Source organism: Misgurnus anguillicaudatus, chromosome 16, assembly GCF_027580225.2.
Source record: "Misgurnus anguillicaudatus chromosome 16, ASM2758022v2, whole genome shotgun sequence".
Classification (NCBI taxonomy): Eukaryota; Metazoa; Chordata; class Actinopteri; order Cypriniformes; family Cobitidae; genus Misgurnus; species Misgurnus anguillicaudatus.
Window position 1 is genome coordinate 32,193,664 of NC_073352.2, and position 12,264 is coordinate 32,205,927.

The window sequence follows — 12,264 nt, forward strand, 5'->3', positions numbered from 1 at the left end:
TGCATATTTTAGGCCTACTTCAAAATTTTATCTAATCTTTAATTTCATGAACACTTATAAACTTCATTTTTGTATGATACTGTTGTGCAAATCCTAGAGGAATTTCATTCATTTCACTTTGGAGCCAAAAACATCCCATGCTTATTGGAATTCCATTCATTTTCCGTTGGGCCAATCAACAGGGACACACCTCCTGTTTTTAGGGATATTACACAGGCTGGTTTTGGATTGTGCTCAGCAATTTTTGGTCAGACTGGAATGTTTATCCCTAAATCAAAAGAGAGACAATAAAGGGGCTCTGCTCTCGGTGTTGTTGATTGGTGACGGTGGGTAGGTGGGGCAGACGGGCGCTAAAAAATCTGCACCTCTCCTTCTGCACCTTACTTTCAAACTATTTGTTGCTGGTTATCAGCATAAAAACACTCAGAGACTAGTCAGACAGCAGAAGGACAGTGTCTTAACAGGTTATTAAAGCATTATCCAGAAACATCTTTCAGCATTTGGCAGTAAAAATTGAAGCACCTTGATGTTCATCATGACCGGAAAAGCAATGATGTTGATGAGTATGCTCTTCATCCTGTGTGTGGGTGAGACTTTGTGCACTGTGGTTATCACTGTGGTTTTACGAGTGCTGAATTCATTTCTATAATTGTTAAGGTGTTGTAATTATCCTGAATACCAAATATTGTCCTTAATTTCTCGATTGCATTACATTTATATTGTTTTTTCCTCCAATAATCTCCTAATTTTCCAGGTGCAGAGGATAAATCACTGCTCTACCGGAGGGTGAGAGATGTCTGGGTTAAATTCTTCACTAAAACAAACAATAGATTAAACACTTTGTATATATGTGACAATAATTTTGTATTATCTTATAGCCTGCATGTGGAGATTTGAGTGGAAATCAAGCGTGTCCTCTCAACTTTTCTCCTGTTTGCGGAAATGATGGCATCACTTATGTCAATGAATGCACCCTGTGTGTACAAAGAATGTAAGTCTCATTTGTTTCTGTTGCATAGTCTGAATTTCCCACCATATTCATTTTCCATGTAATATAGGCACATTGCAAAAATATATATTACATCTGATAAAGGCCACATTCATTTACTACATAAAATATATCAGTTTAGTGTTAATTTTAAGTGCCATGATGCTGGGATGTTTAATCACTGATAGGTTGTTTGTTTTATAGGCACACTAACACAGACATTCTGATTGTGAAAGAAGATCGGTGCTGAAATGGATAGACGTAAATGACATAATCTGTTTTTTTATCTTTGTTTGTTTAGAAGTGTATTGCATGATAACCAATATATCTACATAGATGTGTGAAATTATTTAGTTTGTTTTAACCTAAGGACTTGAAGTGATTAAATATATGATTAAAAAGTTTAATCCAATTAAACAAACTATTTACATTTAGTAAAGAGTTTTATTAGTTTGGTTTTATAATGAAGGTTTGTTTTACATTTTATAGTTTGGAATTTAATGGTTTAAGAATGAAGTGTTTGAATCATGTTAACAAAAACTGTTTACCTAACAGAAATATAATTTTTTACAAATGTTTCAACATTTTGCTAATAAAATTAAGCTATTGAGACAAACAATTGCAAAGTTGGTCTGATTCATTTATGGCTTTAATTTATTCGCCCTACATTGTGTCTGAAACGCTACAAAATAAACTTTTTTTTACTTCTCAAGTTATTTAAACAGTGGTCTTTAAACACAGTTTTAACAAAATTAATCCACTGCTCTTATAACAGTATTTACAGCCATTTTAGTCAGCTGATGTCTAGTGAATTGTGTGGCGGAACTAAATATTCAGACCTCTGTTTCGAGGGACCGTTTAAAGCGACGCACCAACAAAATAAACCATTCACATGTGAGTTTTTACCAAATATTTCCGATTAGCCAACAAATAAGTGTTTTAATTAATACAACGTTTCTTATTTAAATATACAACGCGTTTTTATAACATAACTGTTATTATTTCTGATACATTAATATTTGCAATATTAGATTCGCAACGATGCGCATTCTGGATTGCTGCCATGCATTTACGCATCAGTAATATTCAGCACAGGACAAAACAGCTTAAGGGATTTCTCATTTCTGAAAATAATTTTTCACTTAAATTTCCTGTGCTGAGACTGGTACACCTTGGAGGGATTACACAACACAAGACACCAAGTGTTAAATTCAGTACATCCTCTGTAATGGCCAAAAGCAAGTTTGAATACGTAAGAAACTTTGAGCTTGACGACACCTGCTTGAGAAACTGCTACATTGTGGTTCGTCTGGATGGACGCAACTTTCACAAGTAAGTTCTTGTAATGTGCATGGCTAGTTTGAGACACTTCAGTATTGTAAGTACTGTAATTCTCAACATCTTTTTTTTATCCTAGATTTTCTGATCAACACAAGTTCATCAAACCCAATGATAACCGAGCTTTGGGTCTGATGAGTCGCAGCGCGCGATCTGTCATGGAGGAACTCGAGGACATCACAATAGCCTATGGACAGAGTGATGAGTTTAGCTTTGTGTTTAAAAGATCATCCAACTGGTTCAAAAGAAGAGCCAGGTATGATTTTGTTATAGTATATATGTCAAGCAATCATAACAGGAAGATGCTGATGCCTGTCAGGTTGGATGAATGTTGTTTTTTGTCTCTACAGTAAACTGATGACCCATGTGACTTCCCAGTTTTCCTCTAGCTTTGTTTTCTTCTGGAAGGAGTATTTTGGGGAACATCCTCTGCTGTACCCACCAAGCTTTGATGGCAGGGTGGTGCTGTACCCTAGCAACCAAAACCTTAGAGACTACCTAAGCTGGAGACAGGCAGATTGTAAGTGAATGAATGTTTAATTTGGGATTTGTGTGATTATATAATTGCAGGTCATTCTTTTTTGTAAGCTTTTTTAAAGGGAATGTATCATGAAATTCTGACTTTTTTCATGTTTAAGTGCTATAATTGGGTCCCCTGTGCTTCTATCAGCATAGAAAATGTAGTACAACCCAGTAACTTATTTTTGGTAAACCATTCTCTGCATCATGTGAAAAATAGGTCATTAAAATGTGGCTCCCCTTGTGATGTCAGAAGGGAATAATACCGCCCCTTAATCTGCACTATCCAACCACGGCACTGCCATTTAGTGCAGAGATCAGCTCATTTGCATTTTAAAGGGCACACCCAAAAACTGCAAATTTTTGCTCGCACCTACAAAATGACAATTTTAACATCATACTAATAATAAATTTTCTATATGGTATTTTAAGCTAAAACTTCACATACGTACTCTGGGGACACCAAAGATTTATTTGACATCTTAAAAGTCTTGTGAAATGTCCCCTTTAATGGTTATATTTTTATTATTTTAATCATTTTAAATTCATTGTCATGGATCACAAGATAACAATATATTTTCTGTAATAAGTGTCTTATATAGCTATAATGTGCCTGTAATGTGTTTATATGTACTTATTAATGTAAATTAGACTGAAAGTGAAGAATGTATTACATAATGTATTAAACCTTAATGGTGCATCTAGACAATATGAAAACTTGTTTTTTAGAGACGGGAAATTTTGTTTGTGTTAGACAAACCTAACTTTGTAGGAAAAATGTGGGTTTGTTTCTATGTTAGACTCTATGATAACAAGTCTTGACATTTGTTATCATTTCTCAGGTCATATCAACAATTTGTACAACACTACGTTTTGGACGCTGGTGCAGAAAGGTGGATTGACCACTACTCAGGCGGAGGAGAGACTCAGTGTATGATCATTCAGAGTATTTGCTTAACTTCTATTGACTTGTTTTTGTTTTGTTTTGTTTGGAGACATTCCGAAGAACCAAGAAATGAAACAATAATATTTACGTTCTTCTCTCACTCTTTAAGGGGACACAAGCTGCAGATAAGAACGAGATCTTGTTTTCAGAGTTTAATATCAATTACAACAATGAATCCCCAATGCATAAAAAAGGAACTACATTATTATGGGAAATGGTCAGTAGAAGTTTTTTAAAAATGGTTTATTAAGTCATTAATAAATTCTCAGCCCATATTCTTCCTTATAACCCTTCTGAACAGGTGAATGAAACCACAACTAAACAGATCAAGCGACCGAATGAGGCAGAGACAGAAGTTACTGTGACACGGACCAGGAAGAAAGTTACCACTCATTTCTGTGACATCATCGGAGATCAGTTCTGGGAAGAACATCCAGACATTCTGGAAAAAGACTGAATTGAACCAAAAACAACTCTGCTTTTCATTTTTATATTTTATAAATATTCAAATATTTTATATTTGTTGTATTTTTTGCAAAGACATGTCCCAAACGTACCTGTGATTTGACAGACACTTATCCAAAATGATCTGCAGTGCATAACAATGTATACATTTTTATCATTATGTGTGCCAATGCAGAAATAGCAATCTTTTCATTTTAAAGTAATTGAGGACAATTGCTGTGAAGTTTATAAAGTTATAAAGTTTGAAGAATGATATAAAAAATTACATTTTGTGAAAAATTGGAAGAAGCAGAAGGTGGCACCAAAGCATAATGAATATCCCTGAAAACATGCAAAGTATTTATATACTTCATGTATACGTTTCCCTGGTTTGTCTGATCTCAATAGTCAGGGGGGAAATGCTTCTGATGTTATTTTCTTTAGATTCCTGTTGGAGATGAGAAGAAACCAGGGAATGACAGAGGGATCAATTTCTTTCCTGCCGGGATGAGCATCTGTTTTTCCTCACCCCCACTGCTTCCTCTTAGTATAGAGGACCTTTTCAGCTAAACTACAGTGTTATTGCATTCCAGCACGAAGGAAACGGCATGGACATATTTAATGAAGTGTACTTAAAATCGGTATTTGATATCTACAAATGTCTTGTAAAAAGTTTTGAAAGAGCTAAAATCAAGCCAAGAAGATCAAGTGTGTTTCTTCTGTGCTTTGATTATTGTCACCACATTGTAACTGCATACTGATCATCATAAAATATCTTACGAATTTATGAATCACCACAGGAGCACATCTTCATTCTGCACTACACCTGTGCATCTAACGTTCGTGTCAAGCTGTATTTTAGTACATGTAATGTTGTATTAGGTATCCCTGACCTAATTTTGTGCTTAAATTATAACAGTGAAGCAGCTGTGCATGCTTTTGAATATGTGTCATATTGAGAATCGTCATGTGATCAGTTTCTTCCACCATTATTTGAGCAATTTCATTTATAACAAAGGAGGATATTTTTGCTCACTTAGCATGGTAGCTGATGATGATTAAATGTATAGTTCACTGTTAATGACTCACCTCTGGGTCGCATTATCCCTTTACACTGTAGTTTGTGTTATTTTATTAGTACCCAGCTGTATTTTATTACACATGCTATTTTGGGTATCCCTGACCTAATTTTACTCTGCAGTGATTGTTATATAACAACATGATGTAACATTAACAACTGTAACTCTACTTTTAAAGATATTTAATATTCAGATATTTCCCCCCCAAGTAGTCCAGAATTTTTTTAGGAATGCTAAAAAAAAAGTTTGCACTGCTTTTTTTTCAGCACAGCACATATAGAAATAAAAGAATGCAATTACTTGAAATCTATATAACATTTCCAATTTGTGTGACTATTATGGTATTAAAAAACCTTGTAAGGCAAGAAAGACAGACAGATAGATAGATAGATAATGGAAGAAAGGATAGACAGAGAGAAAGGATAGCTAGATGATGGATGGATGGATGGACAGGATAAGTAGATGGATGGATGGACAGACAGACAGAAAGAATAGATAGATAGACAGACAGAAATGAATGGACGGTTCACGGATGGACAGACAGACAGACAGAAAGGATAGATAGATAGATAGATAGATAGATAGATAGATAGATAGATAGATAGATAGATAGATAGATAGATAGATAGATAGATAGATAGATAGATAGATAGATAGATAGATAGACGGATGGACAGAAAGACAGAAAGAATAGATAGAAAGAAATAGATGGACAGGGTAAGTAGATGGATGGATGGACGGACAGAAAGAAGAGATGGATGGATGGATGGATGGACAGGAAAAGTAGATGGATGGATGGACAGACAGACAGAAAGAATAGATAGATAGACAGACAGAAATGAATGGACGGATCACGGATGGACAGACAGACAGAAAGGATAGATAGATAGATAGATAGATAGATAGATAGATAGATAGATAGATAGATAGATAGATAGATAGATAGATAGATAGATAGATAGATAGATAGATAGATAGATAGATAGATAGATAGACGGATGGATGGACAGACAGAAAGGATAGATAGATGGATGGACAGAAAGACAGAAAGAATAGATAGAAAGAAATAGATGGACAGGGTAAGTAGATGGATGGATGGACGGACAGAAAGAAGAGATGAATGGATGGATGGATGGATGGACAGACAGAAAGAAAGAAATGATAGATAGATGGATGGATGGATGGATGGATGGACGGACGTATGGATAGATGGACAGACAGACAGACAGACAAAAAAGATAAATGGACGGATGGACAGACAGAAAGGATAGATAGATGGATGGACAGAAAGAACAGATAGAAAGAAATAGATGGACAGGATAAGTAGATGGATGGATGGACGGACAGAAAGAAGAGATAGATAGATAGATAGATAGATAGATAGATAGATAGATAGATAGATAGATAGATAGATAGATAGATAGATAGATAGATAGATAGATAGACAGACAGACAGACAGACAGACAGACAGAAAGGATAGATAGATAGATAGATGGATGGACAGAAAGACAGAAATAATAGATAGAAAGAAATAGGTGGACAGGGTAAGTAGATGGATGGATGGACGGACAGACAGAAGAGATGGATGGATGGATGGATGGATGGATGGATGGATGGATGGACAGACAGACAGAAAGAAATGATAGATAGATGGATAGATGGATGGACGTATGTATAGATGGACAGACAGACAGACAGACAAAATAGATAAATGGACGGATGGACAGACAGACAGAAAGGATAGATAGATGGATCTACAGAAAGACAGAAAGAACAGATAGAAAGAAATAGATGGACAGGATAAGTAGATGGATGGATGGACGGACAGAAAGAAGAGATAGATAGATGGATGGATGGATGGATGGATGGATGGATGGACAGACAGGAAGAAATGATAGATAGATGGATGGATGGATGGACGTATGGATAGATGGACAGGCAGACAGACAAAATAGATAAATGGACGGATGGACAGACAGAAAGGATAGATAGATGGATGGACAGAAAGACAGAAAGAACAGATAGAAAGAAATATGGACAGGATAAGTAGATGGATGGACGGACGGACAGAAAGAAGAGATAGATAGATGGATGGATGGATGGATGGATGGATGGATGGATAGATGGACAGACAGAAATAAATGATAGATAGATAGATAGATAGATAGATAGATAGATAGATAGATAGATAGATAGATAGATAGATAGATAGATAGATAGATAGATAGATAGATAGATAGATAGATAGATAGATTTACAGACAGAAAGAAATGATATATAGATGGATGATGGATGGATGGACGGACGGATAGATGGACAGACAAAATAGATAAATGGACGGATGGGCAGACAGAAAGGATAGATAGATGGATGGACAGAAAGTACAGATAGAAAGAAATAGATGGACAGGATAAGTAGATGGATGGATGGTCGGACAGAAAGAAGAGATAGATAGATAGATAGATAGACAGACAGACAGACAGACAGATAGATAGACAGACAGAAAGGATAGATAGATTGATGGACAGAAAGACAGAAAGAATAGATAGAAAGAAATAGATGGACAGGGTAAGTAGATGGATGAACGGACGGACAGACAGAAGAGATAAATAGATGGACAGGGTAAGTAGATGGATGGACGGACGGACAGACAAAAGAGATAGATAGATAGATAGATAGATAGATAGATAGATAGATAGATAGATAGATAGATAGATAGATAGATAGACAGACAGACAGACAGACAGACAGACAGACAGACAGACAGATAGATAGACAGAAAGGATAGATAGATTGATGGACAGAAAGACAGAAAGAATAGATAGAAAGAAATAGATGGACAGGGTAAGTAGATGGATGGACGGACGGACAGACAGAAGAGATAAATAGATGGACAGGGTAAGTAGATGGATGGACGGACGGACAGACAGAAGAGATAGATAGATAGATAGATAGATAGATAGATAGATAGATAGATAGATAGATAGACAGACAGACAGACAGACAGACAGACAGATAGATAGATAGATAGATAGACAGACAGACAGACAGAAAGGATAGATAGATTGATGGACAGAAAGACAGAAAGAATAGATAGAAAGAAATAGATGGAGAGGGTAAGTAGATGGATGGATGGACGGACGGACGGACAGACAGAAGAGATAAATAGATGGACAGGGTAAGTAGATGGATGGATGGACGGACGGACAGACAGAAGAGATAGATAGATAGATAGATAGATAGATAGATAGATAGATAGATAGATAGATAGATAGATAGATAGATGGATGGATGGATGGATGGATGGATGGATGGATGGATGGATGGATGGATGGATGGATGGATGGATGGATGGATGGATGGACAGACAGAAAGAAATGATTGATAGATGGATGGACGTATGGATAGATGGACAGACAGACAGACAAAATAGATAAATGGACGGATGGACAGACAGACAGAATAGATAAATGGATGGACAGACAGACAGACAGAATAGATAGATAGATAGATAGATAGATAGATAGATAGATAGATAGATAGATAGATAGATAGATAGATAGATAGATAGATAGATAGATAGATAGGACAGACAGACAGACAGGATAGACAGACAGACAGGATAGACAGACAGACAGGACAGGCAGGCAGACACAGTCAGACAGACAGACAGACAGATAGACAGGATAGTCAGACAGATATCAGATATTCTTCTCGTCATGAATGGCTGTGTGCTGTAGTGAAGGGAGGTGTAAGGGGAGGGGCTTACTGTACTGTGATGGCGATACATGTCATGAAGGATGCGCTCCTCTCACTACTTCAGTCGGTCACCAGAGCTCCAGCACATACCGGTGCTACTCTCCACAATGAATGCTATTCACATTTAAAAATCACTTTGATGTTGCACGGCTCGTTTTCCATGCATTTTATTAATCGTTTACCGTGTCATTTATGATGCTTCTGGGCGTATATTTAACCCGCTGCACGGAGGCAGGCGAAGTGCACTTTCGTCTTTTTGTATTTTTTTGTTGCTGTTGTTTACATTTCTCTTCAATATGCACTGCACACGCTGAGGATTTACTTAAAGGTGAGTGTAATTGCATTTAATAAAGTAATAAGAGATGACCAATGTTGTGTTAAATCTAAGAAGATGAAGATGCTGAGCGCTTGAACTTATTCCCTGGAAACTGTGTCAGACTGATTATTTAATTATTTCTCACGTCACGTGAATGATTGATTGATTGATTGATTGATTGATTGATTGTACTGTCAGATGGACGTTGGCATGGTGACTCATCTCACATCCATGAAGACATGGATCTGTATATTACATACCCACAGTGGATCAGTCCAGCCAGACACAAAAGATCTGATGAAAACAAGGTAATTCAAGTGCTTTTTGGGGGATAAAAATGCACCTTAAGTTTCCATATGAAAAAATACTGTACTTACTATAGTAGACTCATTATTATTATAGGAACTATAACTATAATAAATGGATCAACTGTGGAAAATACTTTAATACTTGAATATTTACTATGGTAAGGTTCTAAAGCATTGTAGTATTATGGATTTTGCTACAGTTTACACTACAGTACCCTACAGTATTTTTTTCATGTGGGTTTATTCAAAACCTGATCCATGTTTTCCCAGCCTGATTTGATAATAAGCATATTGTGCTTTATTGAAAACAAGAAAAGCTTTTATGCATGGTCAGTGTCACACATTTGTTTAAATTTGATGACATACAAATAGTGAATAATCCTAAATGTCTTTCTTTAATTGCACTTCTTTATTATACTTTCTTTTCTATCTTATGTTTGATCTTTTTCTAAATTCTCCATTTGAAAACATCACAGATATTTAACACAATCTCAAATTTCCCTCAGACTCTTTTATTTTACTATGTTTTGAAAGCTGCAATGCATCAGTAAAGCCGTCTCTGTTCGTGTAGAGAGAATTTTGCATAGTAATTGAATTTGTTGGGTATTTCTATAACCTGATTGTTTTCCATTCCCAGCATCCGTCTGAAGCAGAGGTCAAGATTACCGTAGCGGGTGAAGATCTGATTCTACAACTCCAGAGGAACGAGTGAGTCTTATTAATAACCATCTTCATTCAGTTCAATCCACTACTGTCTAGGTTTACTCCACTGTAGCAAAATATCACTTACCAACTGGAGGTGTCAGGATCCATGATATACTTGCAATGAAATGCCATTCATTGCACCGCACCCAAAATACCCGTCTTGCTCTTTTTAGTCTGGCACTAGCAAATGTCCATGTGATGAGAGAGAGCGTTTGCATTGCATGAACATTAAACCCTCGGGGACCGACATCCGATACGCTTCACTCCTGTATACAGGAAGCTAAGTGGGTTTCTAAGCTTCTCCCCCAGGAAGTTCATGCAATTAGGGAAAAAGTTCATTAATGTTCATGAGCTTCTTGTTTATGAGGTGTGTCATTGTCATTAAAGTTACTGGACTTCATTGTTCTTAAGGGTAAAGGCCTTCTGCTTTGGGGTTAAGATAGAACGTCTCTGCTAGTCTAACTGGTATTAGTGAAGGTCCTATCTGGAAATCAGCAGATGGTAAAGCCATGGGCTACTAACAGAAGATCCATCCAAAGCATGACTCCGCTGTGTCTGACTGACTGACAGCCCCGGGGGGAAAGCATCCTGCTCTGGGCATTTACCCCTGCTGTGAGATTTCGGCAAACCTTAAGATTCAAACTGTGCATCCTGTAAGTTGCAATGTATAGGGTGATGAAAGTTTGCTTCATGTTTCATTGTGTCATTTAGGTGTCATAAGATTGCACAAAGGTTAAGCAACATCCTCAAGTCAAAAAGTCACTGTTACCGGTTTCCAATCACATTCAATTTCTTGCTGTTTAACAACAAAAAAAAAACTAGCATTAAAGATGATAATGAATATAATATTAATATTAAATAGAAATGTCCACACAAAGTAATTGGATGTGAAATGCAGTTAAAGTTTGACATCCGTTGAAAAAATGCTTGTCCTATAATCGGATGTTAAATTAAAGGATTGGTCAATTTTCTTAAAAAAAATCTAGATAATTTACTCACCACCATGTCATCCAAAATGTTAATGTCTTTCTTTGTTCGGTCAACAGGAGGTTGTGTTTTTTGGGGAAGACATTTCAGGATTTTTCTCATTTTGATGGACTTTAATGGACCCCAAAACTTAACACTTAACTCAACACTTAACAGTTTTGTCAACGGAGTATCAAAGGTCTCTAAACGATCTCAAACGAGGCATAAGGGTCTTATGTGGCGAAACGATTGTCATCTTTGACAAGAAAAATAAAATGAACTTTTAAACCACAACTCGTCTATCTCCGGTCCTGTGACGCGCCAGCGCAACCTTACGTAACTGCGTACGTAGAAATGTCACATGTTACATATATGAACCATTTTAAACAATAAACTGACACAAAGTCATTAATTATTATCATTCCACATACAACAACATCAGAACGGTCTTCTTTCTCCAAACTTGTAAACACTGGGGCGTAGTTTTGGATACGTCATCCGTGACCTCTTGACGTGATGACGTATTGCGTGAGGTTGCACTGGCACATCACAGGACCGGAGATAGATGAGAAGTTGTGGTTTAAAAGTGCATTTTTTTCTTGTCAAAAATGACAATCGTTTCGCTAGAATAGATAAGACCCTTATGCCTCGTTTGGGAGTCATTTGAAACTGCATTAAAACTGTTAAGTGTTGGGGTCCATTACAGTCCATTAAAATGAGAAAAATCCTGTGGCCAGTTGCATAAAACTTTAAGACTAGTCTTGAAAGTTAATCATGAATTTTTTTCTACAAGACTGATTATAACTGTTTTAAGTATGTTACATAGAAAGGTAGATTGGTCTAATTTAAATCCAAATAATAAGACTGATTAGCCCTAACTAATTGCTAGTTAGTC

The 12,264-nt window shown here is 36.4% G+C and overlaps 3 protein-coding genes across 4 annotated transcripts in view; all 3 read left to right on the forward strand.

Annotated features, from left to right (window-relative positions):
- The first annotated feature begins 60 nt into the window (after window positions 1-60).
- Window positions 61-1,631, forward strand: LOC129422825 (probable pancreatic secretory proteinase inhibitor). The gene is made up of 4 exons (XM_055178968.2): window positions 61-587; window positions 755-786; window positions 879-991; window positions 1,193-1,631. Exons 1-4 carry the CDS (start codon window positions 527-529, stop codon window positions 1,236-1,238), a joined length of 252 nt encoding a protein of 83 aa, XP_055034943.2. The 5' UTR covers window positions 61-526; the 3' UTR covers window positions 1,239-1,631.
- A 172-nt stretch (window positions 1,632-1,803) lies between these two features.
- Window positions 1,804-4,308, forward strand: thg1l (tRNA-histidine guanylyltransferase 1-like). The gene is made up of 7 exons (XM_055178964.2): window positions 1,804-1,882; window positions 2,020-2,320; window positions 2,406-2,582; window positions 2,677-2,846; window positions 3,688-3,776; window positions 3,901-4,008; window positions 4,093-4,308. The coding sequence occupies exons 2-7, from the start codon at window positions 2,052-2,054 to the stop codon at window positions 4,246-4,248; spliced, it is 969 nt and encodes a 322-aa protein (XP_055034939.2). The 5' UTR covers window positions 1,804-1,882; window positions 2,020-2,051; the 3' UTR covers window positions 4,249-4,308.
- A 4,791-nt stretch (window positions 4,309-9,099) lies between these two features.
- adam19b (ADAM metallopeptidase domain 19b) overlaps window positions 9,100-12,264 on the forward strand; it is a 34,974-nt gene continuing 31,809 nt past the window's right edge. For both annotated transcript variants that reach the window (XM_055178854.2, XM_055178856.2), the window contains exons 1-3: window positions 9,100-9,402; window positions 9,589-9,698; window positions 10,336-10,406. In XM_055178854.2, the coding sequence (XP_055034829.2) occupies window positions 9,267-9,402; window positions 9,589-9,698; window positions 10,336-10,406 (317 nt within the window). In that variant the 5' untranslated portion in view covers window positions 9,100-9,266. The remainder of the gene's footprint in view (window positions 9,403-9,588; window positions 9,699-10,335; window positions 10,407-12,264) is intronic.